Source organism: Hippichthys cyanospilos, chromosome 16 (assembly GCF_059441005.1).
Source record: "Hippichthys cyanospilos isolate Australia breed blue-spotted pipefish chromosome 16, RoL_Hcya_1.0, whole genome shotgun sequence".
Lineage (NCBI taxonomy): Eukaryota > Metazoa > Chordata > Actinopteri > Syngnathiformes > Syngnathidae > Hippichthys > Hippichthys cyanospilos.
In genome coordinates, this window is record NC_142384.1 from 6,744,328 (window position 1) to 6,761,461 (window position 17,134).

Sequence of the window (17,134 nt, forward strand, 5' to 3'; positions counted from 1 at the left end):
TCTCAAGAAATTATGACAAATGCAAAAACTTTCATTTTTTTTTTTAATTTATTGTTTTTAAATCAGTCTTAATGGAGAACTTCTTACACTTAAAAAAATGGCTTACAGATGCATCTCAAACAAGAATAGCATCAATTCAAAATGTGAAACTAATACATAGAATTATTAGAAATTGGAAATTTACCCCCTCAAATTAATTCATTCAATCCCAATAATGTATTCTTACTTTTTTTTTTATATGATTACTTTAAGGAGTCCAGACATTTAATTCCGGGTACTGATAAATGTATTTTTTCAAGTGTCTGGCTAAAGGAGTGTCTAAACATGGCTGGCAAATTAAGTAATTAATGAATTTGGTACTAGAGTAATTGATTAAAGTAGGAACTAAAAGTACTAGTGTAACCAATTACTTTAAAACTACTTTAAACTATTAGGTAATAAGGTAATTGATTATATTAGGTTATATTACTGAAGAAATAAATTGCTTTAAGCATTCAAGTACCGAGTAATCAAGTAATCATTTAGTAGTTCTTTATTAGTTCTTTATTAGTTGATAACTTTGATGTATAAAGTAATTATTTAAGTACTTAATTCATCCACTATCAGCCATTCTTACACATTCCTTCAGCCAAACACTTGAAAAATTGTGAAAAAAATAAAATAAAAATACGTACCTATGATTGAATGCCCAGAATCTTAAAGTAAAAACAAGAAAATACGTCTGTGGGGTTGTAGCAGTTTAGGATTATTCAGTAAATTTGAATAGAAATCAGTTTCAATTTTATGAATTAAACTACTCTGAAATGCACCTGTGTAATAAAATTACAGTCAAATGAGAAAATATCTGAATAGAGAATCCATACATTTATAAATAGCAACCCTGACAGGAAAAGACTTTTGTCAAATATATTCACAATAGCGCAGAAGCTAGAAATTCTGCCCTCTATTACCACTCTATCAAAAGAATACGACTCCCACTTTGAGACGCATTTGTCTGCAATTCCTACAAAGGATTCTGCTGCGATATTTTGTGAAGTTTGAAGTGCCTGCTCCAAAACCAGTACGTCTGTCCAGGAACTTCCATGTGTGTTGACTCAAAAAAAAAGGAGGGGAAAAAGCTGTCCACTAGGTGGCGTTCTCAGCCGTTGCCAGACTCCTGGAGCCTCGTTCATCACAAAGGTGATTGATTTGTATGCTTGTTATAAGGCCCTGAAGGCAAAATGAGTGAAAAACTGGTTTCTCCTTTTAATGTTCATTAGAAGTAAGCAGTCAATGCTCAACACTGTGTTGAAAAAAATATGCGATCCAGCTTTTTTTTTTCGTGCCCTTGTCAGATAAACGCTTTTTCCCTTAAGGACACACCCACCTAGATGTGGCGTCTTAAAACTCGTCATCGGACATGATCAGCATGACTTTATCGGATTTGCGGGAGCCCTTGCTGGCGGCGGAGGCCACTTTCCCGTTGGGGCACGGCGGGACAACCTCCTGTGTGGACTGCTGCGTGTATTGCTGGTAGGCCGGGGAGAAGTTGTGGATGGCATCTTGGACCATGTCGCCTGGGTTGATGGTTTCCTTCAGACCGCTGGAGATGCTCTGCATGGACGGGACGCTCTCTGCCAAAGACAATCGGGAATTAATTGCGAGCAGCTCTTCAAATCTTGGCTCTGTGCCCACCTGATGCGCATGATTCAATATGTATGGAGATGGAGTATTCACTCGGAATACATGTTTTGTGCTGTTTTGTGGATTTTCTTTCAATCCATATTTATCTTAATTGGAATGCATTAATTGAGCAGATGAAAAAAATAGATGAATGGACATTTGTTTACATTTTGAAAATAATTCTATAAAGATGTAATTAATTTCGTAAAATAGGTACAGTCAGAAGAACAATGAAGAATCTGATGTGATATATCTTTCATATTTACTTAACGGAATAGAATAGAATACCTTTTCCTGTCATTGTATAGCTAGTATTTAAAGAAACTGCAAGTGCTGCTGTTGAACAATGTGTCCAACCTCAGAGATTGATCATTAACCCTTTAGTGGGCACAGCGGCCGCTTTTGGCCGATAGTCTAAACAGTCAAAACAGCCAAAAGCGTTCGTAACAGCCTATGCTTAAATTCTCAAGTAACCCCAAATTTGTCTAAAATGCTTAATATTTTTACCTGTTTATGGCTTAAAAATAGAAAAAACATGTGGCTAATAAAGGCCGTTTTTGCCTGTTTAGATTATCAGCCGAAAGCACCCGCTGTGCCTGGCAAAGGGTTAAAACTAATTTAATATACCATATTTTCCGCGCTATAATAAATACTACCTTCATGGCCTATTTTAAAACTGTTTCCATATATAGAGCACATCGCATTATAAGGTGCATAGAAGAGAAGCTACAGTAGTGGCTGGGGTTAGGTTACACATCCACTAGATCACAAGTGTGAAACTCAAGGCCCCACCTCATCATTTTATGTGGCCCGCAAAATGCTGATTTGACTTCAAGTTTCTGGATACAATGCCAAATTTGCAAGTTGTCTTCCATGTATAAAAACTTGGGAGGGAGTGAGCAAGCACTTCTAGTTCCCAATCTCTCTTTTGAGCAAATTTTATCGGCCTCAGATTTCAAAACTAGGTACATGTGTGACATATACACGTAACATTTATCTGACTTCACAGCTACACCGCCCCTCTGACAAAAACTACTATGTGGCCCACGATAAAAAGAAGCTTGTCACCCTTGCACTAGAGCTGCGCTAAAGTGAATGTCAACAAAACAATCAGATACAGTAAGTCCAACTCTTCAATCAAAAATAAAGAAAAAAGATGATTTGTGGAAAGTAATATCTGAAGAATGGGGAAAAATACCTCGATTAAATTAAAGACTGTTTAGATCATTGCCAAGACGAAACAAAAGTTTAAAAGAATATAATAATGAGTCAATTAAATAGGAAACATTTTTTTTGTACTCAAATTGCAACCAAACACCTTAAAATACATTGTTTTGTTGATTTAAAAACAGTTCATGGATTTTTTTAAACAATTGAAATTGCGCTTTCTTTTAAAACACTTACGGTCCCCGTATACTGTAAATTGCTTAAAATATGGCGCATATAGAGCATATAAAAATTTCAAACAGGGTCTTATAAAAATTTTAATTGTAAAAAATACATTCTTGGCTCCCGGCACGACCATCGACCAATGAGGGCGGGAATTGTAATCTACTTCCACCCCAACTCCCATTGTCGCGCCGAGAGCCAATTACGTGTCTTGTAGGAGGCCCGAGAACTCAGCTACCTCATGAAACTCACAAGCTGCGAGGTGAGATGCGGGGCGGACCTACCTACCTTTCTTTTGCAATAAATTGGAATTTCAAGTGCAAACTGTGATTGTTATCATGTTTGGTCAGCTACAAGCTTCATTCTAATTAGACTTCTGGGCGCCGCTAAAATAACCGCGGCTCTCCACAAGACCACAGCCAAATGATTGGGAACGGAAAGGGACAACATTACAGTTACTGTACAAGATTTAATAATTTAAGATTTAAATGGAATCTAAATATGTGGACTGCAGTAATATTTGTATTAAATATGTAAAGTATAAATACTTTTCACACTTTAAAAACACAGATACACCCGCCCCCTCCACACACACAATAAAAAAAAAACACATTTCCTAAAAGGGCGATGCAATTGAGGCAAAAAAAAAAAAATAAAAAATCTCACTTACGTGGCACGTCATTCTTTTTCTCCTGGTAGACGGTGCAGGTGAAGGCGTAGCGCAAGGCGATGGCGGCAAAAAACATTTCCATGCAGATGATGAAGTTTTGCCAGCCGGCCGCCACCGTGCCGGCGCCGACTTCTTGCCCGTCGATGTAGAGCGCGTTGGGAATAACCCCGCAGCGTTCCAGGATGGCCAGAACCATGCCTTCAACGCACGCACAACTTCATTCCTTCGCCTGACAGATCCGAATGTAAATCTTACACGCTGACACTCACCTTGCCAGAAAGACAAGAAGATGACCGACTTGATGGTGAGGAACTTGAGCACGGGCTCGTAAGGCCTGAGCAGGTCACTGGTGGCGAAGAAGAAGAGGAAGAGAGCGTAGAGCGACAGGCTGACGGAGAAATTGTAGATGATGGTGATGTACAAGTAGCCGCCGTTCACGCTGTGCATAAAATGACAGATAAGAAAAAAAATTAAAAGATTACACCTGACCTCATTCTTGATTCCTTTTTGGACAATTCAGCATTTGAGAAACATTTTTAGGAAAAATTCTATCTCCATTCTTGTGTTCGTCCCTAGAGATTTGAAGATTTGACCACTTTCTTGACTGGTGAGCCAAAAACATCCATGACCTTGAGATGTGTAAATCCTGGAGAAATTATGTACAAAGGCTGAAATGTTGAATGGAAAAAACACAAAAAATGTGAAATTAAATAAGAGGAATGTTTTTTTTTTTAATGTACAATCTAATTTCTGTGGAATTGCTTAGCATATCTTATATTTTGTCATGTTGAAAATAATTTCTAAAGTGACTTAAAATAGCATAAAAAATAGCATTTATAGTTTTTGGGTGTCAAGCATAAGGCTTGTGAGCTGGCTAAGGAGTGGAAAGAGGTTTAACCCGGCCTGTGAACAACCTCTGAGCCATTTGCACCAGCAACGTAATTCCAATGGATTTTGAAATCAGAGAAGCGGAGCTATAAGCCAATACCACACACATTTAGGTAGCTGGGGCATTGTAGTGGTGAGAGAGGCTGGACACGTCTAATTATGTGTTCTATATTATGTATTATATGAAGGAATGAAAAAAATTACAATCGAAAAATTCCATTCATTTTATGCAATTCAAGGAAAAATGCCAATGAGGATTTATATAGGGGACCAAAAAGGAAATTACTTTACTCAATTCATCTTTATCGATTTAGTTATTTTTTGCTGTTCAAAAATATAGTCGCAGTTTAGAGTTCTTCTAAACTAAAACAGTGCCATTGGAGCAAGTGTTCATCCCTTGACAGGGCATATGTTAAAAAAGAAAAATTCTCTCGCTTAGTTTTCCTCATACATACAACTTTTAATACAACGGTACAATGGTGTGTATTATCAGAATATTTTTAAATTGGAAAGGTTAGAATCAGATGAAATATGTGGAAGGAGATTTATGTTGAAGAACTGCTATGAATTAAAAACCAGGAATAACTTTGTCATTTAACACAGGTGGCCTCCAGTTCCAACATGAAGCTAATGGTGTCTTGTTTAAACTTTGCACCCCAGCATGCAACTGTTCAAGATGTTGTGTTCACTGAATGTCAGCCTGCCTTTACTCATCTTTGAGTAGTGAATAGACTAATTACTGCGGCGCGGGAAGGAGCGCACAGCAGGCTGAACAACAATCTGCGAATCACCAGATTATTAAAAAGAAAACGCTACTGATAAACACTGCAGCAATTCACACAAGCAGGCAGTCGATATACTTTTAGCCTGACGCTAAGAGGCAGGCAATACTAAGCTGACAAAGCATCAGTCTCAAGTGGCGTTAAGTAGTTTGAGTGCTTTTCGGAATAAAACCACAACCGAGAGACACTGACATGAGAGCTGAAGAAAGAAGAGCTTTTGAGGAGATTCTTCGGGGTGCTAGACAAAATGTCTTAATCACTCACAGATACCCGCACTTAGAACAAATCAAGCGGCTGGAAAAGACAGCAGTGAATGAGTTAAATACAAGGGGAAAAAAAGAGCTCACTTAAAATCCCCATCGTGGTATTTGCCGTAGGCCTGCAGGATAATGGTAATGGCCGCCATGATGGGTTTGACGATACAGAACTGAAGAGTCGCCTGGGGAAAAAATAGCAATAAATTAAACACACAACAATGCAATTCGGAGAACAGAGGATTTTGAAAAATATAATTATTACATCGAAACAAATAAGGACATTCGACGCCAATTTTTTTAGACTCAACTCTTCAGGAAACCATGATACCAGGTACTGATACCACTAATTCTTTGATACACCCCTCCCAAACAAACCAAAAAAAAAAAAAAAAAACAGTAGCAGTTATTTTTTTGCTCTGGTGCAGTATTTTGTCCAGTCGTTTGATTTTTACATCAAAGGCATTTCACATCAAAAGGAAAGCATTGAAAGAAGACACTAGGGACCTGAAAATTTACCCAGACAGTAAACATGTCAAAGTTCAACATGGCACAACCACTTAGTTATTACACAACCAGAAGTGTGCCATCCCTTGGTTAAAATATTGCAAGAATGACATGGAAGAAAATGACTCAAACATGGTTAAAAAAAAAAGAAAAAAGAAAAAAGAAATGAATGGCAATTTTGTATTTTAATTTGTCATTTCTAGTTCATGACTGCATGAACAAAAAAGCTGCTACATAAATTCTACCTTTAAATCAGTTAACAAATGTGTTTATAATACTGTTTATTTTTACTTTAGAACTGCACTGAGCTGTTTAGAATGTTTTAGATTGCCAATATAGTATAACAAATTGGGTGAATCAGATATTAGAAGAGTCAAGAGTTTAAAATAAATATGGTGAGGCTGCATTTAGCTGTTACGCTGTGCACAAATACAATATGGCGAAGTTAAGAATGTTGTTGGAGACTTGACTATACAAAATGATCATGTGCACAGCAGTTTCAGCTTGTCCTTTTCTCCAGTACTGCTGCCACTTTTGTCTCTCAGCATGCACAAGGAAAAACAAGCCGGCATGATAGGCTGAGACAGGTGTGACATTTGGGAGGACACAGAGCATGTCTAAAAGTCAACTGTACTTCCTGCCTCAAATTTATTCCGAGCGAAAGAGAGATAGCACCAGAAGAGAAGTGTTGTTGTTTTGGGCTTTTTTTTCCCCAACACCTTTAACAATGAATTATTCACAACGCGTCCGCTTTTTCCGCAGGTAAATTTTACAAATATAGGATCCCAGCAGTCAAGTGACTTGGGAAAGAAAATGCATTCGAGTCAATGCTTTTATTTTGCTAAGTGTGTTGGCAACCTGCTGGCGTTTCCCAATAAATCCATTTTTAATTATCAATTCCCAGCTCGGAATGACCCGAAGCTTTTTTTTTTCTTCTTCTTCTTTTCATACAATTTGCACTCGCGATAGTTCACTGGTGGCAACTATCGACAGGCCAGATTTGTTGTGTCCTCCTGAGTATTAATTAAAAGCAAAGCTACTCCCGCTTTGACTTACAGTACAAGCGCCCCAAAGCTCAGCTTCTAAAATTGATCAGGTGGGACTTATGCAAGGGGTATTTAAAGCGCAGGTCATCTTTTTTTGATATTTAGTTCAATAGTCTTGACGTACATGCTAGTCACAGCACCGACACATGAATGAATCTATTCTGAATAAATGCTTGCGCACTGTGACTTCTTTTCTCTTTCACCTTGAAAAGCAGCAAGGAAGAAAACAAAGTCAGCGGCCTTGTGGTCAGGGCTAATTTACGTCATCATTAACTCAACCTGGAGGCTCAACTGGGACGTGCACTTGCTTTGGACTTTCTATGGAAAATTTACATTTTCCAACAGCTCAAGTCAAGTGTGAAATAAAACATGTTACATACAATAATGCCAGAACATTGTTTTAAATTGATAATGAAAATGCTAACGCTAATGATAAGCTATAGGAAATTTGTGTTCTGGCAATAAATAGCAAATGATCTTGATCTTTCGCAGTTCCACTTCCATTATTCAAAACACTACTGCTTTTTTCAAAGCGGTGTCGCATAAATTTAAAAGACCCGAAAATTCTTAAATGTTGTTTAAATTTCAAACAAAAACAAAAAGTGAAGAGAGGTCCCAGGATAAGCAGAATCTTTCGAAAACACTATTTTCAGTCCAATAAGCAAAAAAAAAAAAAAAAAAAAAAAAAAAAAAAAGCATTACTTTTCGCAAAAACCGATTATGCACACAACAATCCGGTGTGCCTTGTGTGTGCACTGAGTCCCAAAATCTGTAAAAAAGGGACTGAAGTCCTCTGCTTGATCAACTATTGGACCATTTCCCGCTTAAACGGGGAAGTAAGGGAAGGAACATGCACAGTTGGTACGCACACTAGCAGTGATAAACAAATAAGAGAACTTTGCGTAATATGCACAGCATGTACGCTAACACTGAGAACATTATGTAATATGTGCAGTACGTATGCTGGCAGCGATAAACCAATCAGGGAACATTACGTATTACGTACAGTACGCATGCTGGGAAATAAAAAAACAATTAGAGAACGTTACTTAATACGCACAGTATTTACACTGGCAACGATAAACCAAATCAGAGAACATGTTATATGTAGGGAGCGATAAACTAATCAGAAAATATCACATAATACGTGTATACGTGTAGTATCACTAGCAGCGATAAACAAATGAGACAACTTTAGGTAATATGCACAGTATGTACGCTAGCAGCAATAAACTAATCAAAGGACATTATGTATAACGTGCAGTACGTAAGATGGTAGCTAAAAAAAACTAACAAAAAAAAACAGACAATTAGGTATGTTCCCTTTTATTGTCGACTATATGTTTGAGCATGGGCATTTAATACGTTGTGCCCTATGTATTGGTTAAGTAAAAAAAAAAAAAAAAAAAAAAAAATTAGACCCCATAATCATGACTGCACCTAAAATATGATGTGCCATATGGTGCGGAAAATAAGGTACCGTAACTGAACATTTTATTAAAGAGTTCACTTATGTTAACACATTTTTAAATGGAGTCTTCAAAATGCTTAATATCAGCGCCGATAATTGGCCGACCCAAAAATCAACTCAGCTAATAATTGGTCTGTCTTTACATACTATTGTAAGAAATAATTTTGGGATTGATTTCGCTGTAATTGTAACGCGGCTCAGAACGTACAATTTGGAAAATGGATCGGTTTTGTTAATTAAAAATAGTGCCACTTATCATCAGTTTGTGAGATGAAAACAACACCAAACTGAAACATACCTGTTTGCAAAACCTTAAAAATCCAATGGAGTAGCTCATTCCACTCAGACAGCAGGTGCCATACATACAGCTAGACCTGCAGAGCAAACCGGAAAACATTCACATCCATTGCAGAGTTTTAAGGGAAAACATTGTTCTATGCATACAGAGCTAAGTTGGGCCAAGTAGCTGTTCCTTTAGAAAAGCCACAGTGAGTGGCATTTGTAGCGTACACATTAATTAATCTTCCTCATAAGCACATCTATATGAAGAGAACTCACTGTATAGGCTTTCCTCGAATCTCAGACATGATTGCGCTCTCTCCTCCCAGGTATTCGAAGGAAAGGCTCAGGAAATTATAAATGACAAAAGCTGGAACAAAAAGAAGAATTACTTTAAAAAAAACCCAAAAAAACTCTTAAGTAAGTTCCAATCACCTTCAAATGTAACTTCATTTAAAGAAGGCCGAGCCAAGTTGGGCGTGATAAAGAATAATTAGTGAGACATTATGGAACAATAAATGTTTCACTTCTGACATTAAGAGGCTTGCAAGGTTTGTGTCGTGGAAATCCCTTCCTAATCCTTTGTTACTATTTAAAGGAGGGATTAAATGAAGCTAATGCAGATGGTGTACAGTAAAAAGAAAAAAAAAGGGGGGGGGTATTGGTGTCTTCCTGCCTCCAGTCACCCACAAAATTGCCCCACGAACTTGAAATAATCTCCTCAATAAAATTTAAACCCCTATTTGCTGCTATTGGGTAGTGATTCAGTTTGCATAGAATCTTGGTTTCCAAGTGTGAAATATTTGGCTCTTTAGCATCAATAGTTGTTAAAACTTTGATTGACCCATTATGATAATTAACTATAATCTTCATTACAGTGTAATATGGTCAATAGTCTAATTTGGAGTGAGGTACAGATGAATTTGAATATCCTAGGAGCCATTTGTAATATAGCACTCACATACAGAAGAAAAAAAAAACACACATTTGAACTGAATGAGATTGAGTTATATTTACTTTTTTCTACATTTCATATAATACTGTTAAGTCATACTAAGTCCAATGATGTGTGTTTGGGTGGGATGCAGCCTGAAAGGTTGATGCTCTTGAAAATATTTTTTTTCCAGTCATTCCGGATGATTACAATTTAAAAGCGAGTGGCCACTATGATGTACTAATCACAACAAACATCCGTTTAACTATTAAAAATATTTCAAGGTTTGATTTTTTTCCTAAATAAAATCTGATCCATAATGATAAGCCTTTATTATAATTACACCTGCAGTAGAAGGCAATGGAATTTTGACTGTAATGTTCAGACAATAATGAATACTGATTTTAAATCAGTTTGAACAATCATATATTTTACATCTTCTTACTGTAGCTTGTGCTTAACTTGCTTCAATGTCACGATTAAGTAGTTAGCAACTTTTGTAATCACGTCTTGGAAACCACCCATCCAGCATTCTGCCACTCGTGCAAAACCTCAATTTGACAATGCAGCCAATTTTCAAAACATCGACTTCTAAAATGATGAATGATTCAAATTAATTCGATGTGTAGCCCAGTTCTACTTACAGTATGTCACTGAGCAAACTTAAATACTGAACGACGCCATGCCACGCCTAAGCTACTGTGACAAAATGGAAAAAAACAAACAAAGAGTCTGAGCACTTTGAGGGCCCTACCAGTCAAAACAAAACAGGTTTGTAAGATACCATTTTGGCAAACTGCAGTCCTTCAAAAAAAAAAAAAGCATTTAGCCAGAGCGCTCGTATTGGATCTTATACTGTGCTGAGGTTCCTAATGTAACTGTAATTCACTGTAGTGTAACTGGATATTAAGGTAATTGAAGAAGATATATTGTTTCAAACACAAAAAGAACATAACTGTAACACCTTGACCCACTATCAGCTTTCTACTAAACAAGAACTTCAAGCGCTGTGGAAAAACCTGTTAGGTGAGCTACTTATTTTGACTGGTAAAAGCTGGAAATGAAAATGGCAGCATGGTTTGGGGGATCCCACGGACAAAAAACATACCTTCATAGCAATCTCGAACCGAGTCGAAATATACGTAGTACTGGTTGTTGCTGATGAAGAGCAGGCTGAGCCAGGAATCAAAGGCGTAGATTGGCACGATGAGAAGGATGCGAATGATGTAGCGTTGCTCGTTTGGCACCGTGTAGGAACGCAGGTGTGTGTAGATCTGCCAGGATGACACAAAGACCAGCACATGAAAATGTAAACATACATCTGTGAAATTGTGGGTACACACAAAATATTCCGAGCATCTGCTTGTACATTCATAATACAATTTGGGTGTCTGGCAGGGATATGATTAATTGCTGGATTTCAAATCCTTTTGGTGAAGATATGCCAGAGTATCATTCATTTTCAGAATGTAACTCGCTGCTATATGCTGATAAGTTACGAGATTTATTTGAAGTAGATAGAGGGCCGTTTGTGAAATGATGAAAGCATTTCATATCAGAGCCGCAAAATGTCATTTGCCTGGCAGGTTGATTCATTGTTTTCCCTGCATAATGTGGCCCAACTTTGTTTTGTACATAACAACTTCTCTTACATTAACTCTTTTTTTGCTGTTAATATAGCTTTTGGCCGGCAAACATGGAATTACAACCTGGGTATTCCCATTATCTCGGCCCATTCAAACATAAAAAATAAAAAAATAATTGGCCAAATGGCTGCTTACTTTAAGTTTTTATTTTTACGTATTCAATTAACACTGGAAGATGGATGGAAGAAACATGTTGTGCAATATAAAACAAGCATAAATGTGTTAAATATGACACCTAGTCCACTGCCAGTAACATACATATATGACAAATTATTGTGCTTATAACCACATTAATTGTGCTATTTTAACGATATACTGTATTTAGTCCTGCTAATTGCAGGTAATAGGTACCAGGCCAGCCTAGGAATAGTGAAAATGATCATGCATCGGGATGAAACAAATGCTAGTTTGTTCAGTAATCCATATTTTCTTTTTCTGACACGAATTGGCATCGAGCAAAAAAAATATCCCTATTGGTCGGTCCTTGATTACAGCGCCATCTGCTGCGCCTGTGACAAGCAAGGATGATGTTTTCTACAGCAATGTGAAAAGAAGATTATTCTCTTTTTCAAAAAAAAAAAAAAAACATCATGTAAATGTGAATGTAGCCTGAGCCAAGGCTTTCAAGGAAACCATAAAAGGAAACACCTTGCAGAATTGTAACCTCTGATGCTTTACAAGTGTGCAGGCAAAGGGCAGTTCCAGTAAATAGTGCCTGTAACAGAAAAGGAATACAGCAAGCATCTGTTGCTGAATAAATCAGTAACTGCAACCAGGAACTTGCTTGTCCTGTATTATTGCTTATTTTAGAAAAAACAGCCAAACATTGTTTTTCTATTAGAACGCCAACTCATTTCTTCCCTTGAAAAATCTTTGAGAAGATTTTCATGACCTATTAGCTGATTAATTGAGCGTGAGTTAAAGGCCGAAAAGAACACACACAAACTTAACACTGTGCTCATGTTTGGCAGAAAATAAATGGAAATGATTCATCCAATGTATATAAAGTACTCTCATTTGTTGACCTCTATGAACATACAGCCTTCACACAGCGTTTGAGTAAATGATAAATCTACAAAGATAAGCAATCATCACCAGTTCATCAACAGAATCTTGCATTTGAACGGTGATGCCGTAAAACCATAAAAGAGAGGAATCAGGAGAGAAAACCGTCGCTTTGGAAGTAGCAGTGACAGCAGAGTACGGCCTCAAAGTGAGCTTGGAAAAGTGTGAGGTAATAAACCTTTATGGATGTAACAATTGCTTTTGGTCCCCTAGCGAGGGAGGTTCGCGCCGCACGTCATTTCCCAGCCATCTCTGATTACACATATTGTGAGCCGCACACTCAATAAAGTGAACATTAAAGCAGTCACTTCTTGAAAAGATGTACAGGAGTATATGGAGTGGGGTGCTTTCCACTTTATGAGCCACCGTATGACAAAAAAAAAAGCTATGTTGCTTACGGGCAAAATGTATGTGCTTTTATATACGTGCAAAGAATCTGAACAAAATGTAAATGTCCATCCATGTATTTTCTTTAGCCGCTTATCCTCATAGTGTCGCTGGCGTGCTGGTGCCTGTCCTAGCAGAGCTTGCGCAGTAGGCGGGGACACCCTGAAACTGTTGCCAGCCAATCGCTTGGCACACAAAGACAAACAACCATTCACACTCACAATCATACCTAAGGACAATTTAAAACTGGTCTTCCCAACCAACGGTCCGCGGCCCGGTAATGGTCCATGGATCAACTGGTACCGGGCCAGACCAAAAATAATTATTTATACTTAATGTATTATCTGAGGCTGAAAGATTTTTTATTTGCAAAAATATTTTATTTGGAAAAAATTTCAATTCGTTTTGGTCACTACAGAGACAAAATTTTACGCTCTTGGGAAAATTACTTTGGAAAGGGGAAAAGGCCCAGTGAAGACACAGGAGATAAGCTTATAGTCATATATAGTCATATATATATATATATATATATATATATATATATATATATATATATATATATATATTTGGTTTGAAATTATGGTATTTTTTATGTTACCATGTATAAGATGCACCAACAGTTTGGCAACAATGTAAACACTACAGCAAAAAAATAAACCCCACCTTCATAAATTCTTCATACTTTCTTGTGTTCATATCCATAAGTTATATATTTTGGGAGGGTTAAGTAATCGTTAATCAGATTTCCCACATTTTTAGTAGTACGAGAAGGCACTGGCAGTGTAACATGCTCTCAGCAGTTGTTTGGAACAGCTCAAGTTTATTTTGCCATAAATACCCGAAGTTGCGAACCATCCATGTTCCATTAAGTTTATGATTGTGTGTTAATGCCAAAACACCACCATTTATAAATGAGTCAAGTGGAAGCCAGTACCTTTCCGTGTTCTCTAACCAGAGCACTTGTTTCCAGCTGGTTCAATTAAGAGTGGCAAGGTATAGGGCTATCATAACCTTTACATGATCGCGTTCGTTTTAGAGAAACAAACAAGTGAATCTTATACCTGGGGAATTACAATAATGATTTATCACGATAAGGTAAGATAAAGTAAGGTAAGGTAAGATAAGATAGCAATGCTGTGCAATAAGATCAACTGCTGGAGATCGCGAATGACAGCGGCCTTAAAAGTATGCTCGAGAATTTCGACAACCTATCTGTATGAAGGGTTTTCTGCAATTATTGCCACAAAAACAAAACAACAGAGTCGACTGGATAGAAGCAACACACTTGTGGTGTCATTGTCTCCCAATACTCAAAGATGGACCCAGCTTGTTGCAGAAAAACAAGCTCAGGGCTCCCATTCAATTGGCGTTCATGGTGATTTCATATTCTATGTGCATCTTACATTCCTTTTATGTTTGTGAGAAAACCCACGCAGGCATGGGAAGAACATGCAAATGCCACAAAGAAAGGCTGGAGCGAATATTGAACGCGCGACCTCTGAACTGTAAGGCGAATGTACTGACTAATCTTTCACCATACCGCAATGTAAACATTTCGTTAGCATAAATAACTGGTAGGAATCAAGAAGTCTGACAATGTTGCATGTAAGAATGGCAGGAAAAATCACAGATATCAAAAATTTGCGAAAATTTGTGAAAAGTGTCAGGGCAGCAAATACAGTGCCTAGAGAGTGGCTAGGAATAGTTAGCCACCCCGGGCCACTACGCAACTCTGCCCCATTTGACAAATGTTAAAAAACAATTTTTAAAAGTTTCAAATAAATGCTGCTCACCTGGTGGCACGTGATGAGCAAGGCAGACCACACAAAGATACCAGAGAGGGCGCGAGCGGTCATGGTGTTGAGAAAAATCTGGTCCTCCAGGATGGTGCCGTTGGCAGTGCGAATGATGGTCATGTTGGAGACATCGGCCACGTCTGGGAGGATGGGGGCTGTCAGATGGACGATGGAAGTGTTCTCCAGTAATGTGTCCATGTCTGTCACGGAGATGCTCATCTGTGGAGAACAAATCACAACGAGACCAACGAATAAAAAAAAATGCAATATGGAGTTTGCATTTATTTCCATCCCCCCATGAGGGAGCCTCTCATCCATAAGTCAGCTGTGAACGACACCAGCTCACCTGCCACTCAAGTTGGGGTTAGAGCGATACAAAAATTAATGAAAAGAAGTTTTACATGGCATCATGGTAGTTAGCGTTTCTGCCTTGCAGACTTAATGAATTCAGTGATGTTCAAACTGAGGCCCAGTGGCCATTTGTCGCATGCTATTCAGTCTCAAGGGACCTATGGCATTTATTAAAAATCTCTGCTAATAAATGTGGAGTGGGTCATAGAATTCCTCTTTATAACACTGTGACATTTATATGCCCAAGTTTTTGTTTTGTTTTTATTTATCACAAACCCTTTTTTGAAACAATAACTCAAGATTTGAACCCTAATCCTTGTTTAAACTCCTACTTTGAAATTACAGTTCAAGATTAAAAACTTACATTTGAGCCATACTTTCAAACACAAATCCAGTTTCATTTTCATTTAATTGTTTATTTGAAAGGGACATTGCACATTAAAGAACACTGCCAGAATACCTGCGTAAATGTGCCGATGTTAGCACACAGCTAATTTATAGTTGCAGTCACATGACAGGAAGCATAAAACATAGACAAGGCGTATTAAAAAGTAATTGAAATCCTTCAAAATTTCATACTCACACTTTTACTCAACAGGCTAAAGCCTTTAGGTGCTTTGTAATAATAATTGCATTCCATATATTTAGTGCAGCAGTTTTCTATTTATTTAGAACTCAAGAGTAAAATGCAATACAGTGTTCCCTCATTTACCCATTTATGAAAGTACTGTACATATACAGTAGTATAGTTTGATTATTTAATGACTCTGATTTTTGAAAACTGAAAATTGCATTTTAAATCTTAACTCTAATGTTCACAAAGTAATTTTTATCAGGAAAAAATATTTTCCTTTATTGTCTACTGTCAAGGTCCAAATTGAGAACATACTACCTGACTAATTGACAACGAATTCGTTGAAAACTTTTCTTTTTCTGAATATAGAAATGGATTTCAGCTGCATTAGCTTAACTGATTTTGATTCACTTAATAAAATAAGTTAAGCGATTTTCAGTGGCCCTTGAATCCTTCGATTTTTCTGCATGCGGCCCTAAAAAAAAAGTCTACACACTCCTGTATAAGACAATGGATGGTTGGAAAATACCAAGCGATTTAGAAGAATAAAAGCTAAAGAGACAATTAAAAAAAAAAGCTTTTAAAAAGTCACCAGATTTGTAAGTATGCCTATTGTGTCCAAGCGAGCTCACCTTGTTCCGATCGGCGACGTAGGCGACTTGGATCCTGTTTACGGGTCACAATAGTGCGGATGAGCGTCCCGGAGCGAGTGTCAGCAGATCAACATCAGAATTTAATCGCCTTTCGTTGTCGGCGGCCGCGCGCGTGAGGCGTCATTTATTTGCGGGCCGTCGAGTTCACGCCGACGGGACGCGATGGTCCAAGCGTGTCAACTTCCTTGTTTGTCTCAGGTAGGCCACAAGCTCGCAACCTGAGGTCGAAGTCCGTTGGAAACACTACGGTTCAAAAAATGAATTAGAAAAGCACCCCCCAAAAAACTTCCTCCCAAAACGACGACAAAATTTCAAAATTCTGCCGGTTGGATAAAATGAGTTTAAAGTCTTTCTGAAAATCGTAACTACCCAGGCGAAAAGAGGTTTGAGAAACGAGCGTCCTAGGGGATAAACAGGTTGCGGAAACAGGTGAATGCGTCACGTGACTCAGGCTAAGGTGACGTACCGCGTTGCCTTCACTGTCCAAGAAGACGCCTCGGAAATGGCACCCTTTATAGTCCTGGTGCGTTTCACTTACGAATTTGTATGAAACACACTGCCCCCTACTCCATTGACGCAAGTTGCTACTGAACATAATCACAATATTGACTGTGTACAAAGCGAATACACAGCCTTCTAAAATGAATTAGTGACCTATCTAGAAATGGGTGCTTAATTCTGAATCAAGTTCAGAAAAAACTGAATTAACGGAGTATTTTTGGTTGAACACAATGCCTTCAATATTTAGTGTTTTATTTTTATTTATTTAAAAAAAAAAAA

The 17,134-nt window shown here is 37.7% G+C and overlaps 1 protein-coding gene across 1 annotated transcript; it reads right to left on the reverse strand.

The window, feature by feature from the left end:
* Positions 1 to 41: 41 nt before the first annotated feature.
* Positions 42 to 16,778, reverse strand: tmem184a (transmembrane protein 184a). The gene is made up of 9 exons (XM_088437826.1): positions 16,334 to 16,778; positions 14,774 to 14,995; positions 10,991 to 11,156; positions 9,228 to 9,318; positions 8,968 to 9,043; positions 5,739 to 5,830; positions 3,991 to 4,160; positions 3,722 to 3,919; positions 42 to 1,613 (listed from the first exon to the last, which is right to left on the reverse strand). The coding sequence occupies exons 2-9, from the start codon at positions 14,993 to 14,995 to the stop codon at positions 1,381 to 1,383; spliced, it is 1,248 nt and encodes a 415-aa protein (XP_088293952.1). The 5' UTR covers positions 16,334 to 16,778; the 3' UTR covers positions 42 to 1,380.
* Between the last annotated feature and the right edge of the window lie 356 nt (positions 16,779 to 17,134).

Bases quoted from the DNA above. Each gene is read 5' to 3' on its own strand.
- tmem184a (XM_088437826.1), bottom strand. From the start codon at position 14,995: ATGAGCATCTCCGTGACAGACATGGACACATTACTGGAGAACACTTCC. The intron at 5,831-8,967 runs GTATGTTTCAGT...TTTTTTCCCCAG, and splicing joins TTTTAAGGTTTTGCAAACAG to GCGACTCTTCAGTTCTGTAT. The intron at 3,920-3,990 runs GTGAGTGTCAGC...CGTGCGTTGAAG, and splicing joins CTTCTTGTCTTTCTGGCAAG to GCATGGTTCTGGCCATCCTG.